This window comes from Lingula anatina, chromosome 6 (assembly GCF_051362555.1).
Source record: "Lingula anatina isolate TDL-2025a chromosome 6, LinAna3.0, whole genome shotgun sequence".
NCBI classification, from domain to species: Eukaryota; Metazoa; Brachiopoda; class Lingulata; order Lingulida; family Lingulidae; genus Lingula; species Lingula anatina.
In genome coordinates, this window is record NC_141772.1 from 22,220,028 (window position 1) to 22,240,902 (window position 20,875).

Consider the following 20,875-nt stretch of genomic DNA (forward strand, 5'->3'; position numbering starts at 1 on the left):
TTACTAAGTTCACTTTGCTTTTGGTTGATTCACTCTCTCTAATGATATTGATGTTGTCTTTAATGGATCAATACAACACAATTACACCATTGTAATACTTCATCCCCAGTAACAACACCGCAGTTAGTGTAGAATTCATGGCGACAGGAAGATGATGAATTAAATTAACGAAACTGTTAATCATTCCGCCGTCCACATGAGACATAATTGTTGTAAAATATTACAATTGAGTAAACCCAACAGCTAAAAAGATCGCTTTCAAATGTTTCAAGGTTTCTCATAGTTTATTTTGACGTCATTTCTTACAATGGCTTCACAATTTCATTAGCTTCAACAGAACATGTCATCATTACTCAGTTCTTCACACTTTTCCCGTCAACATCAGCAATTGTCATTTGGTATCTTATATTTGGCATGTATGATTCCCATCAGCATATCAAATTGTCCATTTGTGATTTCGTGATTGAGCCCCCTACCTACTTTTTTGAAGGGATGGGGGGGTATGCTGAAAGTAACGCAAACTTCATAATTTTCACACAGTTGTATTGTTTGACACCGTCTTCTGATTTTGTTTTGTTTTTTGCCACAATGAAAAAAAATCTGGAGTACTGTCTCTTATTCATCACAGGAGTGACTTCCATTTTACATCATATTATATCATTCATGGTGTCATTCCTGCAGTATTTCATCCAAATACATATAAAGTTTTTGAATGTAGAGAAGCAAGATTTGACTTCTCTGTTACTGGCTCCTGCTTGTCCTTTGTGCAGTAAAATGTCAACTTTTTCCCTTGCAGGCCAAACAGAACCTGGACCTGTGGAAAGGAGGAAAAAACATCCAACATTAGCGAAGAACTTTGTAGAAACTGTCCGTCTACATATATCGTCTTTATTTTTAAAGCACAAAACCAAATTAAATTTAAATGCAAAATCAAGCTTTTAAAAAGCAAAACTTAGGGAAATTATTTTCATGATGACTAACAAAGTCTTTATGTATAGTTTTTACTAGAAACTCTGCATTTGTTTTGTAAAAACTGTTTCTAAAGAAATAAGACAATCATAAAGGAAAACCCAATTAAGTTTTTTAAAAAACTTAAGTAATCTTCAATGACCATACAACTTTTATAATTTTCACTACCACTGCTGCTTCCATTTCAAAATCTTTACAGCCTCTTTCTGAAAAAGTTTTCTTTTTGGTAGAATGCATTACCTGGTGCAGAAGGCCTGCAGTGTCCAGAGGGTATTCCTTTGGTGGGTTTTCCAGCAGCACAGTTCCTACTTTACAGGTCACCCCTCCTCTGGGCTCCACGCTGACCAGCTGGACATTGACATAACGACATGCTGGCCCAGACCCATTGCTGACCAGTGTGTTATCAATTTGACCTGGGGACGAAAAACGATTTGTAAAAATCAAAATATATATAAATAATCAAAATGTTTCTGATGAGCAATTTCCTGAAAACATAAAAAGTATTCATTCTTTAAAATTTCAAATACATTTTTTCATGTAATACAAATTTTTTTTCCCAAAAAGTTTTCACATTTTGCAATGTATGCTGTGCCTTTTTTCATCATACAGGACCTGAACAATTAAGATGTCTAACTAAGATACAGAATGTGTATATTTCTGTGAAGCACTACTGACCTGGTTTCCCAGACAAGGAGGCACTCAAGGTCAAGGAGGTCAAGGTCCTCAGATCTGTACCACGTGCTACCTCTTTGCCACTACTTGCTTGGAATAATGAGACATGTTTTCCTTGAACACCATATATGATCCCAACCTGAGGAAGGAAAACTGAATTATCTAAGCATTCTTAAATATTAAATAAATTTCATTCTAAAATGAGGAAAAACATCCATCAGTTGACCTCACTCCGGCAAAACGACTGATGAGTAATGTAGTAACTTCTACTTTCACTGGATTGAGTAATTATTATTGTGAGATGCCTTACTGCAATGCTGGCTCAGGGATGAAAACTCCTGCTCACTAAAACTTACATATGCTGTTCAAATAAACTTATTCTTCTAAATCGTATCTAAAGAAAAATTACACTGTGCCCCCTTGATAATAAATATTCTGATGCAACGGAAGATAACCCATACAGTATCCTGTACAGTATATTAACTTCTCTACTGTCTGAACTGTGTAAAATACCTCACCCTATCTTTGAGCTCCTCTGTTGTTAGCTGGTGGTGCCCCCTAGGGTTTTCCAGCAGAACTGTAGCTTGCTTGTTGCCATGATCACTGAGAACTATGTCCACATAGCTGCAGGCAGGACCATTGCTCGGTACACTTTCATCCCCTACAAGAGGATAGAATGATTTAGAAAATTTAAAAAAATATGCATTTGAAGGAAACCCATATTATGCTGTTCAATAATGATATTTTTAAACATTTAGATGACAATGTGTAGCATAAAACAAAAAATTTTAACAAACCACATGTCAAGAGTACCAGTCTTGACATGATATATGCTTTCAATTATTCTCACATGAATATTATGACATACCATGAACCATAAAGCAAGTCTCAAATTATTTTGCATTTTTATAGTGTGTAAGAACATCGGAATCGGGCCTAAAACAGCATATAGCATAAATAATTTTCTAAGGGATCCTAATTATCCCATCAGTTCTATTCTACTTCTCACACACCTGCTGAGCTGCCTTTTACAATGGAGATTTCAAGGGTTTCATTCTTCAGCGTGTCGTTCTTCACCTGCAACAGTGCAAAATGGTCACCATTTATGAAACAGTACATGTGCTATTAAAATTGAAGGCAGTAAACATTGCCTTATAATTGTCACTTCATTATCAATTTAAAAACAAACAATACTTAGTATACTCAATAAAATTTTTTTTCAGAAATCAACATGTTCTTTACCTGCGTTGTCTCCTGTATTATCAACTGAGCGCTCTCCATGACGGGGTAAGGCAACAGGGGTTTCTTCAGCGTGCCGACTAAAAATTCCGTAAAGTTCTTGATGATGTCTTCAAGTGCTGGGGTTGCATTGTAGTACACTGTGATGTCGTCTGCTGGCACCAGCTTGGCCTGGAAGAAGGATGGAGAAATTTAGAAAATGAAACCAACTGAGTAAGGCCTTTGTCAAGAAAAATTAATTTAAGGTTCTTATTTTATATAATCCTTCCATATTTTCAGGCATGTAAACAGGACAAATGTGTGAAGTCAGCTTAACCTAAGATATATCACCTGGTGTGTCTGGTACTTTGTGTTATTTTTTATTTATTTTTTTCTAATTTCACAAGCTCTATTTTGTAATGTCTATAAGCGATCATTCTCATTCTTGCCTGTATTTGTGTTACTTTATTGTATTACATAAACCATTACATTAAAGAGAGTTAAAATACTCAAGACTGTTTTTTTGTAGAGATTCCCATCCAACACCTGCTTGCAGAGTCACCCAACTCTATGTTAAAAGTGACCACTATTTCATACTTGCCTTTTTCCTCAGTTTCTGGATGCGGTTGCAGACCTCCCTGGCTATTCCCTCGTCCAGCATGGACTGGTCCGGACTGATGTCCAGCAAAACTAGGATCTGTAACCAAGGCAACAGGTCGATTCTTTATGTTTTAAACAGAAGCAAAGTTATCAAGCCTAACAGATTATTGTAAAATATTATGAAGTAATTGGGTCACATTTATCTTTCAATCCCATAAATAAATGTAATTAAGGCGTGTTAATCTGTTTAACTGATTGCATTCAGCAAGAGTCCCTTCAAAGTTGGATCAATCTATGCAGACCGATAGTTTCAATGGGAATGCGCCCCAAGACCTTGATTACACATTCACATCTTCATGTCAAAAAATGTGACCATATAAAAGATGGGCGGGATAAACTATGCCTTACATCATTATCCGAGTGTGCCTCATAGTGACTTGGGGTGCCATCTTTCTCTGCATCAAATGTGTACATGATACGCAAATCTTCATGTGCCAGAGTATGTCCATCTACAACTATCTCTCCTGTCTTCAAAAACTGCTGCAACTGGGCATCGGTCAGTTCTTTGATGCTCTTGGTGACTGATTTGAATGCTCCCTTCAGGCGAGCTCCCAGGGTCTTGTGGTCTGGTTCGGCCCTGAGATGAACACCATATTTTTCTTTGTCTGTCGTGGTTGTGACTTCTTTCACATTGAGCTCCTAAAAAGAAACGCAAATTAGAGAATTGGAGAGGTGTAAGCTCCTCTCCTAGGTATGAACCACCAACAAGTGGTACAATGGCTTTCATGATTTTAGTGCTTTTATACAGGTTGTCTCCAATTTTTGTAAACAATTAAACTTTGCACAGAAAATTAAATGACAAGGGATATGTTGTATCTTATCTTTATAATTATAATAACTTCCATCATATCACATGTGCCCACGTGTTATAGAAAGTATAACAGATCTTCGGTCACAGTCTTCACCAAATATTTCTCAAAAATTCTATTTATCTCCAATACTTATACTTACCTCCAGAATATACTGCTTGAGTGATCTCACATCCTCTAACACGCGGTCATCTTTGTGAATGACCACTACCTCCTTCAGTGGGTACTAACATGGAACACAGATATAAAACAGTACAGCTATAATTACATGACAATCATGCTGTATATTTCATATTCCATTCATATACATGTATTTACTTACTTGGTTCAATATTTATTCGTTCATTATTTTGATCTGTTTATTTCTGTATATGTCCAATAACAGATAAAACACATGATAGCAAACACTGAATAGGTAAAACAATACCTAGACTACTAAAATAATTTTCCAGATAAATCGAATTTCTGTTAAGTGGCATCATCATAACTGACTACTTTACAGGTAGTGTACCTTAAGAGGCAGTGTCTTTCTGTCTCTGATGATACGGCCAAGCTCTATCACTGTCTGCATCCTCTGGACAGCCATCTCTACCTTAGTGTCTATCAGAGACTCTCTGGGGAAAAATATCAAGATTTTAAAAATTATTTCACTGTGGTCAAGCTTATGGCATAAGAAAAGGGTGTCCACAACAAAACTGATTTGATAGCAACTGGTTCCCCCCCCCTTCCCCCCCCCACTTCCATAGGTTTGGACAGAAGAAAACATGAACATATAAAAAAATTATTTTTCCCAAAAATTAAAAACAATAAATTTGCATAATATACGAATGTCTATAGCATTTACATAAGAATGTGTAAAATGTATTTATAAACATTTGACTTTTATCATCAATTCCATTGAAATATGACAAATCGAGATAAACTGAATTAATTCATCTCACCTGGCTACAGGTAACATAAGGTAATGGACACTGTCAGTATCCGTGCCCTGTACGGCCTCTGGGTCTATCAGCTTCTTCAGACTCTGGTACATGTGCTCTGTTAGGAACGGGATGAAGGGGGCCTGAGACAGCATAGAAAGTATCTATTTAAATATAATGCTCATCAAATAAAGCTTGGGAGAGCAAAGAAAATGACCAATTTCATACAGAAAATGTCCATTAGGATATAGCACTAGGATATAACACTTAACTGTTACAGTAAAAAGTTTTCAATTGGATAAATAGTTCCCTGAGACAGCATAAAAATGCCAATTAGAAAATAACACTCAACAGTGGATTTTTTTTCTGTTGGATACATAGTGCTTGAGACAAAAAAGAAAGTAAACATTTTAATATTTAAGTTCAATTATGACAAATAATTCATCAAGATCAATTGGGTTTCAACGAGGACAAAAATATGCATAATAATATGCCTCTACACTAACATTCCAAAACAGCAAGGCTTCTTGTATCCTGATTGTATAGCTAGCCTCTGAGTATAACAAATATTCCTCCCCCCTTATCAAACGGACTTAATATGTTGACACTGTCACCACACTTACCATGACCTTCACCATGGCATATAACACTCCAAACAACGTCTCTATGGCCTTGTGACAATCCTGAAGTCCTGTGTCTCCCTGGAAACAGAATATAACAGCCCATACTAATACAGTGTAACATTTAAGTTTTGATCACCTTTTCTGGGGCCATTGTCAAAAAGCAACTTGAATCTTAAAATTGGTGTAGACTTATAAGACTTCTTAAAAGTGTATTATACACATCTTAGAATTTCCTGAAGTCAACTAAATATATATATATATATCCTGCAGAGAGCCACTCATCTTTCCCAATTTAAAACTTCAAAATGACAAAAAAATAAATAAAACTTCACATAAAAGTCTACATTCATTTTCCTTCTGAAAAGTACAGGAAGACATGACAGTTTTAATGACTCCCCAGTCATTGGAACAAATCTAATGCTTCAAAAAAGGTTTAAAAATATCAAATCCAAGTGCAGGGACTGAATGAGCAATTACTTGAATGGAAACTTGACTTGTTGGGATATAACCTATCAGTTTACATCATCCAACAGAGCAAGATGTAACAGAGTCTCACCTTCAGCCTCTTCCTGTTCATCCTGACATACCAGTTGGTCAGCTGTTCAACAAACTTCACCAGCTTTGGGACAACAGTATACAGATGATAGGCTGGAATATAGCATATATGGACCGTATTAATGTTCTTAGGAACCACTGTCATAATGAACAGTGCTTTTTCAATAAATTCTTGACATACTATACTATGTTGGTCTAAGACCGTGAGTAAAAATCAATGTCAGACTATGTATGTTAAGCATTCAGTGATACTTAACTATGTAAACTCACCTGCCATTTCATCCCTCACATACTTTATTAATGACTGAGTGAAGGAGAGAATCCAGTGATCCATATAGTTTGTGGACAGCTCTACCTTGTTCTCATTATACAGGAACTGAACACCTTCTTCCTACAACAGAAATATATAACATTTTTATATTATTTTCCAATTCTTCGTTATACCTGATGTCAGGTTTTGAATAGGAGAGAGTATTCATATTGATTAAATCAGGCTTTCTTTAGAATTGTAAATTTGAGACAATGTTGAACAAATTATAAATTTCAATTTGCCAAAGAAAAGTATGTTGTACTTTTCCTTGATTAGGACTCAGGGTGGTTTATGGGAAGACATATTTCATGATTGTGTATTTCAAATTTTTCCACTATTTTCTGAACAATTATCTATAGTATTAGTTTTAGAAGTAGCACATTTTCTATACTAGCTACTAAAAGTAACAGTCTGAAAGTGTTATTTAGACCTTATCTCAAAGTTTACAAATCTTATCCATAAATTCCTTTTTAAAACTTTTTTAAAGAGAGATAGAGGTCTCCATCAGGGCTGTTAAATAAATTGAACGTTTCTGTCAATTCAAGAAAAAAATCAGTGTGATCTTTTTACTCACCCTCTCCAATCTCTCAGCATTCTGCATTAAGAACCTGTAGGCATTAAACCATGGGAGGAAGACATCTTTCAAAATGTCGCGGACGCCCTCCTCCTTGAAGCGCAAGCTTTCTGCCCTCACCACTGGAGAGTTGATCAGATACAACCTGGCAAAAGATGACAACACAACTTGAATACTAATTACAAATTTTCTTATTGTGGAGCATTTAAAGAAACATCAGATGTTCTGTGCATCACAAAATATTACAAATTTTTGGCTTACTGTTTAGGCCTAATAGAAATAAATAATAAGATGAATTGATGGTACAAGACAGCCAAAAAGATAGACGGGCACACCTTAAAGGCAAGACATCCTTGACTAACCACTTGATCAAAAAATATCATACATATCATAGACTAAGGCATATTATTAAGTAGAAATTTAAATTAAAAGATCAAAGACACCACACTATCAGCCATAGTAGGAAGATATAAAAATCCCACCTCAATGCATCTGCTCCATATTTGTTGACAACCAGCATGGGATCTGGGTAATTCTTCTTACTCTTGCTCATCTTTTGACCATCTCTGCAAATATTTGGATAAAACATAATAAACAGATCTGCTGGAGGCCCCGTGTACCCACTAAATAATAATATATTAAGTGAGTACTGTTTACTTAGTTGAGAGAGAGAGAGAGAAAGAGAGAAAAGAAAGAGAGAGAGTCCACTTACGCAGCCAAGACAAGCCCATTGGCAATCAGGTTCTTGAAAGGTGGCTTTCCAAACAGAGATGTGCTCAGAACTAGGAGAGTGTAAAACCTGGAAGGCGATATAAATGTATATGTATTATACCATTTCTCTCAAATGTAACATACTGTAGTATGCTTATCTGATATTCTATGCCAATTTATAATAAAATTCTTTACCCCCAAACATACCCTTTTTTTATGAAGGGATTGACAGGAAATGTTCTGCCTCCTCCATATTATATAAAAAAAATTTACATAGCCATCAACACATAGGTTGCACCTTGTACCTTTTTATAAAACATCCTCACCATTACAGATCTAATACTGCATACCAGGGAAGCAAACTTTAAAAATGGCATAATATAATGTTATATCTCTATAGACCTCTCACAATGGTACAAATCCTGCCTTTCCACTGATTAGGATGGGTGGGGTGGGGGTGAAGGGCGGGGGAGATCTGCCAATTTTGTTTTATCCCCCCCTCCCGCTGCCCCCTCAGTGGTGTGGCCACTCACCATCCTCTGGTCTGATCTATCCCCTCCGCAATAAAATCTGCTGGAAAACAGTCCTCAAACTCCTTTTTCTTCTCAAATGGATAATGCTGCTGTGCATAGGGCATGCTTCCACTCTCAAACCAACAGTCAAACACCTCTGTAACTCGGCGGAGTACACCCTTGCCACGGCGAGATGGGATGGTCAGGGGGTCCACACTGAAGGCAATATTAAATATGATAAAAGCCTGCAGCCACACCATATGCCAAAGTGATTGAGGCTACGGGAGATGAATGAAGCCTCTAGAAACAGGCCCTCATATATTTCGACATGAGCACCAGTTTATGTACTTTGAAATTGTAATTATATATTTTTTTAAATATTTGTTGCTTTTTTTTCTTATTATTCTTTACATAATAATTTATCATTTTTACAATGCTTGATTCAGTTCTATCCCATGACACTAACTGCTGTTTTATGAAAGAATGTGTCTTAAGAAAATACTGATTTAGAAAATTAGAGCTAAAAGATGGGAAAACTTCCTACCCAGATTTCGGTCAGCAGCTTGACTGATTCTGAGCATAAACCGAAATATCATTAATCAGTTATTTGTATTCCATTAAAGTTAAAGTTGTTCTACTTACTGTTCCCTGTGTAAATCTTTTAACTCCACCCCAGTCAGTTTGGTCAGCTCTTCTATAGAACCAACACACACAACCTAAAAGAAAACAATATCTGATAACCTAATGGAAAGCCAATAATTTTAGAACACTGGAATGCAAATACATATTTTAAAACAAGCACTTTTTTTAAATTCAAAAACACCACGTCCTTTTTTACGTAAAACTTTCCAATTTACCTTTGTAAACAAATAAACAAAATGCATCCATAAAGCTTGATAGATTGAATGAAAAAACATTATACAAATTTTGAAGTGAAGAAACATGAATGACTATATTAAAGGCACCAAAACAGAGAAGACAGTTTGACAGAGGCATCCTCACCTCCTCCCCATCGTCACTGATCCACAACGGGATTGGGGTGCCCCAGTAACGGTTCCTGGAGATGGCCCAATCACGTGCATCTCGTAACCAATTGGCAAATCTCTTCTCTTTGACGAACTCTGGAACCCTGGGGAGCAAGAAAACATACATATAGTGTGTACTTTGAACTGCTCACAGAGTAAATAGGAACAGGTCTTTTTTTTTTCAAATGCACAACTCTTTTTAAACAGTTGGTTGCACAAAGGGCTTCTCAATTAGTGTATTATGATGTAAGAATTATAATTTAGGATATTACTAAAACTCACACCATTTAGTATCCCTAATGTCTTAAGAAAAACAACTTACAATTCTAACCAAAAAAAATTCAAAGGTAAGATATTTAGAAAATAATTCAATTATAAATTCTACAAACCATTATGTAAGGGCAGGTAGAGCTATGACTCGTGGGTGGGAGAAAATTGCTTTTAACTTAATAAAACATTTGACCTGCTGTCAAAACCCTGGACAAGATACTTATATAATGTGCTTAAACTCACCAGTAAGTGTCTTCATTACATTTAAGCAGTTTCTCTGATATGCTCTGAACTCTCACAAACCAACTAGGCACTGCTTTGTACACCAGTGGGGTCTCTGACCTGAAACCAGACAAGATTTGTTTACTGCTGAAGATAATTCAACAATATCACTTAAATTTAAATATGAATCTAAACCTTTATGCTCATTTTATATTTACAGTGGCTTTTTTCAAAGAATTTTTCTCATCCATCTTTGTTTTCTTCTGAAAAAATGATGATTTAGCCACTCAAGGTGTGGTACTTGTAAGTTTATTTTGGAAAGTTACTGTAAAAGTACCATGTTTATGAAAGCAAATACTTTTGCCAGTCAGTGGCCTGATTACCAAATTATCTGAAATCCATTTGACCTACCTCCAGCAAAATGGATAACTATGCTTTATTTGTCCCTGATGGACAAGGCGGCCATGTTCTTTCAGCCAACGGATTATATTTTTGTCTGCATCCTGAAGATTTCAAAATAATGATTTTCAATTTTCATTATATATATATAAATACATATAATGCAAAAAGGAATAAACTAAGGTTTACTTAAGCACTCTGGAAATCTTCACCAGATCCAATTAATGTAACATTATTGAGTTGTTACCTTTTGTGAACAAACTGTAAACATAAAACAATGTTCCCCTCTTAGAAAAGCGCAGAGGACACGACCACTTACATAAATTTCACAGCCAAGTCCTTCACAAAGCAGAAAAAAATTCTGAAGAAAGTTGCACTGTTGTTCAAACAAAGAATACACTGCAAACGAATAGTTTGAAACAAAAAGATGAAAAAGACCTCACCTTTACATACTGGCCATTGAAGTCTGTTACAGGGAGAGTAAACCTGCCACTGGCATCTACTGCACATATGAGATCATCATCTCGCGATATCACCCCAGCTGCCAGGCATACTCGGTAATCATCCTAACAAATCAAAACGGAACATGTATATATAAACCTATCTCTTAACAAATTGTGACATATTTTTATTTTTCAAGTTCTTGTTTCTATACTGAAGTAAAAAGTTGGAATCATCACGTAACAGTTAAATATGAGAAGAAAACATTGAAACAAACCGAAAGCTTTTCTGAGAACTTCTAAAAAATTCCAAAGGCCATTTTGGACCACTTAATCCATTCTGGAAAATCTACTGCTCCAAACAAAATTTTACTAGCCGTGGGTGAAGGACCAGTTGTTAACATCGCACACTGTGCACAACACAACACAACTGTATATTATCTCAGCCCCTCCCACCTCCCCCTCACCTCTCCAAAGTAAGGTGCCTGGTGGACCACCCCTGTCCCACTCTCTGTGGTTACGTAGCCATCACACAGGACCTGGAAGGCTCCTCTTGCTTTTCTCTGAAAGAAGATTGATAATGTGATGTCTAGTAAGCAGTTGATTCTAAATACAGCTTTGTGAAACACTGTATGAAACTTTTCTACAAACAAATGTTTCTCAAAAACTAGATGTCATTAAAATTTTTAATATTTATTAGTAAATGCCCATTTCAAAGTTCAAAAAATGTGATTGTTCTTTCTTCTTTTTTTTTTTTTTGTCTTCATAAAATACAAAAACTGTAAGACAGATTGAAGAAGTTTGGCTGCTCTAACAAAAAGCCTAGAATCAAAAGTCCCGCTTTTCACTTATTGATCTATGCAGACTGCTGCAGTATATTAAAATTACCTCCTTATAATAGGGGAACAGCGGTTCATATTTCTTCCCCTTAAGAGTGATGCCTTTAAATCTAAAAGAAACAATTTGATATGTATTTAATTTAACAATATTTAGTTTCAAACATCTCCAAAGGTCTAGTTCTATTCTTCTATTTTATACCCCCCCCTCACAGTTGGCAAACCAAGATGCATACAGCAGTAACCAGTGTCCTGTTTAAATCTGTATTTCTTCCTGGAATAACAGGTTGAAAGACTGTATCAGATTGTAAAATATTTTTACACTGCAGCTGAAGTAAATGCATTGTATTTGGCAACTATATTGGTCAAACTTCATTTCATTGTATAGTTAATTTTCAGTTAGTTAGGTTTCCAGTTCCTTTTTTTTCTTCAGTTATCAGATTAACATGTTCATCAAAACATCAATACTTAATATACACAAGCTTTTTTAATTTATGCATAGACTTAAATTGTATGTCAGAATATATGACAGCTATGACTGTGACTATGTTAAGAATTATTTAAATAAAGGTCAAGACATACTTGTCCAGAATGGTGTACTCTTGAGGTGTCTTGAAGAGAGCATCCAGTCTGGCCTCCATCATGATATAGACCTTGTCAGTCTCATTGTCTGCAAAGATGACAAAATTGGATTAAAAGGTTAATAAAATATCAGAGAGGACACTGTTCAACAGTGCCCTACTTTTCTCAAAGAAAATACAAGGTTTGTTAAGTTAGACACATTTTTCTCTTATCAATACCATTTTACTAAAAATTGTTCATTGATAATACTTAATCCCATCATTTCGGTAGGAATCTGCCCTCCTCTGCCCCCCCCCCCCCAACCCCTCTATTTTCTGTCCACACTTACCTTTGACCTTGACATAGTCCAATTCAGGGTTAACACACAGGGAGAGGTTACTGGGCAGTGTCCAGGGGGTGGTGGTCCAACCTATCATACTGACGCTGGGGTCTTCATCCAGGGGGAACGAGATGATTACTGGAATATTAATAAATATTTATCTATATCACTGGAATATATTGAATAATACATTACATCAATGAAGAGTAAATGTCTAACATCAATGTGTGAAGGGCATACCATCCAAACAATAATTTCAGTATTTCTAGTTTAAAAAGTAATATTTTTATAACATAAACATTTGTACAGTCTTCAGTATTACGGGGAAGAAACTGTCATTTATTAAAAAAGTCTGAAAATATGGAGTGAGGTCCAGGCAGGCCACCTGCATCAACCTAAAAATATATATATTGCTCCCAAAAAGTCAGAAATCCACCGAAAGTCTCAAAAATCTCATCAATGGTTTTATCACTTCACATTAGAATGCTGTTGTCATGTTACCTTTGACTTCTGACCTTGAACAACCTTTGGCCTCTATGACCTTTCACCTTGAACAACCTTTGACCTGTACCTACCAGCAGGATCAGTGACGTCCTTATAGTTCTGCCCAGCCTCAAAGTTGGACAGCGGTGTGTTACAGGAGGTGGAGAAAGGCATGACCTTGACCCCTCTGTAAACCATCCCGTTCTCGAAGAGCTGCTTGAACACCCACCATATGGACTCCATGAACCAGGGGTACATCGTCTTGTAGTCGTTACGGAAGTCAATCCATCGTCCTAGTCTGGTGACATTTTCCTGATAAAAAAATTGTCAAGTAAGATGCAGATATTCTCATTTGGAAATGTTGATTACTGAAGCTGCAGCACTCAAATAGCATCATTTTACTCAAATATTTTCGTAAATTTTTCAAGTTTTCTGTTTCCAGTATGCATATAACCAATAAACAGGTAAAATATGTTGACATCAAACAAATGTGCACTACAGAATGGAGAAAAGTAAAAGGTCTGATTGTAGATATTACATCTCATATGAATCTAATGGAAAATACACAACAAGGTCTATGAAACAATATATTATAAAATGGTAATTATGAAAGCAAACCTCTCAGTCTCACCTCCCATTCTTTGGAATACCTCATCACAATTTTCCTGCACTCAGCATTGTATGCAGCAATCCCCATCTTTGCCACATCTTCAGGGCCCTTGATGCCCAGCGTCTTGTCTATCTCATACTCCTGCAAGTACAGTACAGCAAATACTGTGATAAACAAGGTTAGAGATCCAGGTGGTATACATGCAGAAATATGTGAGCCATAGCAAATAGTGGTAGGGAAACCCAATGGATTGATATTTAGCAAAAAAGACATCTCAGTCCTGAACATGCTATTGCATTGAGAGATTTTGAAATAAGACCTTGTCTTGAAATTACCATGGTTTTTGAAAGGGCTTAGTATTATGTAAGTGACCTAAACAGAGCCCTCATGCTCAACATATTGACAATTTATAGACTAAACAGTGACATGCAAATTTCGACTTGAGAAGAAATTCAAAAAGCTGCTAAACCTCCATGACTGTAGAGTAATTTCATTTAAGGTCTGCCAAATGATTTGAAAAGTTTTTTCTAAACCATCTGATCATGTCCCCATGGTAACCAATAAGGTACTCGTACTGGTAGCCTATGACAATCCCAGCCAAATCTCCTGTTGACATGGTAACCAGACTGTTACTTACCACTGGTAACCCATGGCAATCCCAACCGAATCTCCTGTCAACATGGTAACCTGACTGGTGAGCCCACCTCGTAACTATGTCCTTTATGGTTCCTGCTAAGATATGACCATAATGTGGCAAGCCTGTGGCAAAGGGAGGCCCATCATAAAACATGTACCTGTAAAAAAGGGCATCACAGTATTAAACCGGGAAAAAAACTTGACCATGTAGCTGAAAATCAGATGGGAAGAGTTTATCTCAATCAATATTTTTAAAATTTCCAAAATTTTGTAAATCTACTCATGCACCACTCTACAGTATATAGCCTCCAGATTTTACATAAGGTGTACAGTACAATTAAATTGGCATATATGTTAGATGGGCACCTGCTCAACTGCAATCAGAACTGACAATGATAACAAGATTGACTGAATTGCCAGTCGTGTATGGATCACGTACTTACCGTGGCCTGTTTTTAGACTGCTTCAATGTTGTCTGAAATGCATCCAACTTCTTCCACAGTTCAAGAACGACCTCTTCCTCCTTGGGGAAGTTCATGTTGTCTGGCACTGCACTGCTCATGATGCTGACAGTCCTAAATTTCGTCAAACTCATGAAACAGATTGTATGAATCAACGACTTTGCTGGGACATCTGTCATGTTAATTTTATTTTAACCTAGCTTAATTGTTTATTTCCAAGAACAGTTCATTGTATGAAAGTGTTTTTGATCTGTTTAAATTACAAATATTAATATCATATATATATATAAATTACAATTTACAAGGATCGCAACAATTTAATGTGGTAAATAATTGTATTTCTACTTGGATCTGCCAGCAGAGTTTCACTGACAAGACCAAGTGTACATGTACAATGAAATGTTTAAAATCACCAAAAAGAATCGGCAAAACATTTATGAAACTTTAAATTTCATTCACCCACAGTCACTCATCAGTCATACACACACCTCTCTTACCAGTTACAAATCTCGATAACGTATGATCCTATCTATGAGAAAGCCAAAATTTATTTCAACACATTTCAAGCACAACCCTCGTCTCATGCAACATGGACCGGAAATGAAGAAACGCGCACCTGTTTTGCGCAAGTCATCGTATTTCCGCTTCCGCGCCATGTTGGAGTTTACTTCTAGTGTTGTGAGGTAGATCTTAAAATCATGCAAGATATCTGATCCTGTTTTTATTATATATATCTGCAGGCGTGAAGATGACGAATGGTCAGTAAATATTTTCTGTAGTTGGGTCATAAATTGCACGATACTGATAGCTGAACTGTAGTGTTGTTTTCGCCCCCCCCCCCCCCTCAAAACGAAACACCCGTTCATGTGGTTGACAATAATAATAATTATTGTTGTATATTAGAGTTATAATTAGGTACGATACTCGTTCCAGGCGGGAAGAACTAATTTGTTTGAATTCATTTTAAACCGATAAGTTTTACATACGAACTTAAACTAGATATATATGCAAAACTATCCAGTACTACTGGCGCAAAAAAAAAAAAATCCTTTGCTTTTCCGTGATGTCATATTTGGTGCGGGACAGTCCTCGCATGTGTTGCCGCCATGTTTTTGAACATCAGTAAAGGACTTCGTTAATGCCAGTGTTAAGTTTTGTACTCTTTATATTTTGGTTAGAAAACATGATAGGTTGCGGTATAGTCGGTTGTTCCAATAGAAGTGGCAGAGATCTAAGTTATCTCAAAGTTATACTGGAACAGGGAGATGAAACAAAAAGAAAATCTGAAGAAAGGAGACGCAATGTGGAAGGCAGCTTAGAAAAGACATAGTACGTCGGAAGAAAAATGGGATAGAACGTTCGTTTGCTCAAAGCACTTTGTTGGAGGTATGCCACTTTTGAAAATTGTTAATTGCACTAGTGTTCTTGGCACGTTGTCAAAAAGCCATTATTTATACTTAAAAATCTTAATACTGAGGGGCGGGACCTCTGACGGGCAGTCACATTTCCCTACTTTTCCTGTTTGTACCAGAAATTGCAAGTAACATATAAGTGAATTCAATTTCATAATTGTTATGATGTGTAAAGTTATTGTACACCAAACAGAATTGTTGCTCTTTTTTAATTGTCTGCATGGATTGTTCTCTAAAGAGTTAAGCTAAAGTTTACATCTCTCATACTCTATGCAGTCAGTGATGTTTTTTTATGACATGTTAAGTGCATTGAGTTTTTTTGTCTGTTACTTCGTAATGTTTCTTTTTTGTTGTTATTTTAATATAGGAAAAAGTGCATACTAGTATCTGCAGGACAGCAACAATCTGTCCTGGATTCCAACACTTTCTTTAGGCCACACATCAACGACGACAACAGGGTCAACTAATGCAACTTAGATACCAGCAGTACAGTCAGCGAGGCAATAAAAGAAAAGTAATAGATGTAATCTCATCACTTTCAACTCTGTAAACTCCTTGTTTTCTTTCTGGGAACATGCCCTTAGAAGATGATATGACAAACTCAGACATTCCACAAGGAGCTGAGGAGACCATGGCCATATCTGAGGAATCAGATCCTAAAAACTGTGAGATAGTAACTCAAACATGTGACAAGGGGATTCAAACCGAGGGCATAGGGACCCAAACTGACTTAACATCTGGACATATTGAACAAATTGAAAATGACTATAATGCAAGGGTTGCAGATTCAACTGCTTTGAAAAAGTATACATTCTCAAGAGAGGGTCTTTACAGCTTTTTAGATATACCAGTAAATGTGTCAGTGTAAACTTTTCGAAAAAGTTTTCATCCTGTCCTTGATCTGCTGATTGATCTTCTTAGTGCACTGGGCATAAAGAGAAAGTCTGAGGGTATCAATGCTAATGTCATTCAGAAAAGAATTTGGTGAGAAAGTTGCAGTTATTAGGGATTGTTTGGAAGTATATATTGAAAACCCCCTTGAACCAAGTGTACACTTATTCCAACTATAAACACTACCATTCAGTTAAATATCTCATTGGAATTGCTCCACTGAGAGTTGGGATGGACGAACATTAGGTAAACATTTCACTGAAGAATATGGGTTCTATAGAATCTTTTGCCAGGTAATTTTGTATGGTGGATAGGGGGTTTACAATTGAAGAATCTATGGGTTTTTATCAAGCAGAATTAGCCATTCCTGCATTGATCAAGGGGAAATGGCAGTTGCGTCACATGGATTTAGAAGAACATGCAAAATTATGAATGTACATATATTCATGTTGAACGTGTCATTGGTCTAGTATGTTGCAAGTTTCAGATTTTAGTACTTCACCAACAGAATTTTTGAGACTCCAAAATGGGGAAAATTACCCAACTATAGATAAGATTGTATGTCTGTTGTTCTCTTACAAATATGTGCCCATTGATTATATCTTTTGATTAAATGGAATAAGTGAATTGATTAATAATTTTTATTCTTCCGTTATTTGAATTGTATATTTAGCGCCCAAAGTATATATATATATATTTTAGTCTTCAGTATATACGGTGAATTATATATGGTTAGCACCCAAAGTGTACATATTTGTAGCACTGGTGTTATTTTCAGTAATAAAATTGAATAGTTATTGACGTTACTTTCTCTATTGTTGCACTCAAGTGGTCTTTAAAGAAAAACTCTATTAAAGAAAAAAGAAAAATGTATGTTACAATTTTAAAGGAATTTTCTTTATTGAGTGTCAATTATCACTAAAAAGACAAACTAATTTTTAAGCCTTTCATATAAAGAATTTATTTTTGGGAAAAATAAATCGTGGTACTTTCTCTGCATTTTATAATCACTCTTTCCAAAATTCCAATGGGAATCAGTTCACTAACTGCAAACTGAAAGGACTTGAAATAAACTACTTGTAAAACATATATACAGTTAAGGATAAGTAAACAAAAATGCACCTGTGAGACATTCATTGCACAATAATATCCACTGTTATAATGCTATCAAAGACGTGAATGGATATCAAATCAGTTCACTGACCGCAAACTGAAAGGGCTTGAAATAAACTACTTGTAAAACATACATACAGTCAAGGATAAGTACAAAAATTGCACTTGTGAGACATTCGTTGCACGATAACTCTACTGTTAAAATGCTTTTTTGTCCTTCGTAAATTCTTCCCAATCTCAATGCGATATCACTTCCGATATCACCAATTACAAGGTTTCCCCAATTTTGGTTACTGTCCCCTACAGTACTGGTACATGTACATTGTATTTATTTTCAGCCTATTCTTTTGACGGTTTACTGGTGTTCAGCGTCCTGGTCATATGCACGTGTGGTTACATGAGGAGGGTGCCTCGCATCAAGCAGTGGTTCCTCTCTGAGAAGAAGGGATTCCTGGGAGTGTTCTATAAAGGTGACTTAATTATTCAACAGATTCCTGCAATTTTAAAGCTGTACATATTTTTCTATTGTAATATTTGTTAAAGTGAGCAAAAATGCTCATTAGCTTGGTAGTTGGACCTTTTATGATAATTATAAAACACAAGCTGAAAGCTAAGGTGTGAACATACTTCAGATGCTGTTTTATTATTATCATATATGATTTTAAAAAATGGATTTTGAAGATAATCTACTGGTAGTTTGATATAACTTTCAAAGTGTTGATGATTTTTGGTAAGTATGTAGTTTTCTTTAAAACAAAGCTCTCTGTTTTCTGTTTGGTACATAAGGGAAGGTTTCATTGTCATTAGCTTTTTTCTTAATGGCATCTTAATTTTTATGCTCATTACATTTACATCATTATTTTAACTACATAATGATTGAATATCATTATCCCAACAACACGTCTAATCTAACATGAAAAAGCAGTTAAATTTAATAGCTCACCTATAAAAACATAAAAGCAGACAGATTAGTTTTTAAAGTTTATTTTATTGTTTTGAAGTTTGGTGATTATATATTCTCTTTGTTTCAGCCTCTGTGATAGGAACAAGACTCCACATCCCTGTGGCACTGACATGTATTCTGATGGCAGTCTATTTATTACTATTTAAATAAGCCACAGCTGGAGCAACATGGAAGAAATGCATTTATATAATAATATTGAGAAGTGGACCTTAAAATAGGATTGTCCATTCCATGTTGACAGCTTGAAGAGAGTCTGCCAGAAAAGTGTATGGACAAAGGAAAACCTTGTGAAACAAAAAATGCCATGCATTTATTATTACTATTCAGGTTTCATGAACTAGCCTACTAGTAGTATGGCTATTGTTTTCTGATTTTCAAGGTGATGGTGGGTTGAAAGAGGTGAACAGCATTTGAAGGGAGAAGACTATACTGTCGCCATCTATTGATGGACCGTGGGAAGAAAGTGGTTAAAAAATACGACATGAAGATGTAGTAAAATGGTTGTTTATTAAAAAAAAAAAAAATGGTACATAATCATATACTTGTGGTTGTTAACATGCAGGAAAGTAAGAAAATATGTAGATAAGGTAAACACCAGTGTGGAATCAGACTTTCCCCTTTCTTTCTGTTAGTCTCAATATGGACATGATGGGGACGTGAATGTAAAACTGAAAATGAAGAAAAATATTATAGAAAGAATGACACCAAATAAGACATCTCTATTTCACTTGTATGCATCAGCTTGTCAGTGAAAGTTTCCATGAAAAAAACAACCAAAAAAAGATGGTTATTGTTATGTGTCAGATCATGGAAATACAACAGGGAGTTGCACGTTCATGGTCAGATGTTGCCAGTTTGTTTGGTGTAGGGTTACTACAGGTGACTTGGGCTATGTTGCAGTTATAATTGGAGAGGGGGGGCATGATGAGCAGTTTATCTATAGCAATTAGCTTCATACGTCTAACATTCTTTCAGGAGACTTACTCGTTTTAAAAAGAAAGCTTTGTAATTTTACTTTATTGGGGAAGAGCATTTAAAAGGACAAATGTTTAAAATGCTAGTCTCCCTGTTCCGCACGATTACTTTCTTTTTTTATGTGGAAGAACCTCTTAAATGCGACAAAGGTATGGTAATAAAAATATAATGATCATAATCTGCCTGAAATGCAATAATTTATAAATATTTGAAATTGGTGAGGGGTGAACATTAAACAATAAAACTGTACATAATCGTAATGAGAGGTTGCTGTTTAGCTTATGGTCATTTGTGAAAAAAAAATAACCAGAACGTGATAGGCCTATCCTACTGTTCATTTTTGGCGCTGTTCTGCGTGCATTCCTCACGAGTAGAGTTTCCAGTTTATAATTACTTTTAATTGGGTATTCTGAGCTTTCTTTTTGTTTAAAATGTAATACTACCTACAATTTCGTATGGATATCAAAGCCTTTACAACGCTGCGTGCTCACTCGTAAATTTTACTTCGGTAATTAAGAGACCTTGATGCCGGTAATAAATTACAGGAAGTCAAGGGCGGATTGTTTTGTTAAAACACGTTGCGACTTGCGACTGTATCTATTGTCTTGTTATTCAAGTATTTCAGATAGTGTTTTAATAAGTGATATATTTATTTCAAGTAAAATCCATTACAGAATTGCAGTAGACTTAACAAGGGCAAATTA

The 20,875-nt window shown here is 35.8% G+C and overlaps 2 protein-coding genes and 1 long non-coding RNA gene across 4 annotated transcripts; 2 read left to right on the plus strand and 1 right to left on the minus strand.

Moving 5' to 3' along the window:
* Window positions 1–49: 49 nt before the first annotated feature.
* Window positions 50–15,442, minus strand: LOC106164932 (isoleucine--tRNA ligase, cytoplasmic). Of its 2 annotated transcripts, none has more exons than XM_087015444.1 (32): window positions 15,305–15,442; window positions 14,799–14,930; window positions 14,357–14,513; window positions 13,741–13,860; window positions 13,202–13,421; window positions 12,636–12,764; window positions 12,308–12,395; window positions 11,778–11,838; window positions 11,357–11,452; window positions 10,893–11,015; window positions 10,462–10,553; window positions 10,072–10,170; window positions 9,536–9,662; window positions 9,176–9,249; window positions 8,555–8,749; window positions 8,023–8,109; window positions 7,793–7,876; window positions 7,311–7,455; window positions 6,697–6,817; window positions 6,428–6,519; window positions 5,872–5,949; window positions 5,270–5,391; window positions 4,840–4,942; window positions 4,471–4,554; window positions 3,868–4,158; window positions 3,461–3,556; window positions 2,884–3,051; window positions 2,655–2,718; window positions 2,160–2,302; window positions 1,645–1,780; window positions 1,210–1,382; window positions 50–814 (listed from the first exon to the last, which is right to left on the minus strand). In XM_087015444.1, the coding sequence occupies exons 2-32, from the start codon at window positions 14,915–14,917 to the stop codon at window positions 686–688; spliced, it is 3,816 nt and encodes a 1,271-aa protein (XP_086871570.1). In that variant the 5' UTR covers window positions 14,918–14,930; window positions 15,305–15,442; the 3' UTR covers window positions 50–685. The 2 variants fall into 2 exon arrangements, with proteins under 2 accessions (XP_086871570.1, XP_086871569.1); XM_087015443.1 differs by having other exon boundaries at window positions 51–814; window positions 15,314–15,441.
* LOC106175080 (protein kish-B-like) lies at window positions 15,427–20,431 on the plus strand. Its single transcript, XM_013556902.3, has 3 exons — window positions 15,427–15,574; window positions 18,571–18,702; window positions 19,264–20,431. The coding sequence occupies exons 1-3, from the start codon at window positions 15,565–15,567 to the stop codon at window positions 19,344–19,346; spliced, it is 225 nt and encodes a 74-aa protein (XP_013412356.1). The 5' UTR covers window positions 15,427–15,564; the 3' UTR covers window positions 19,347–20,431.
* Window positions 15,867–17,774, plus strand: LOC147761371 (uncharacterized). Its single transcript, XR_015335234.1, has 2 exons — window positions 15,867–16,202; window positions 16,596–17,774. It is a non-coding gene; the product is annotated as an uncharacterized LOC147761371 (long non-coding RNA).
* Window positions 20,432–20,875: the final 444 nt, after the last annotated feature.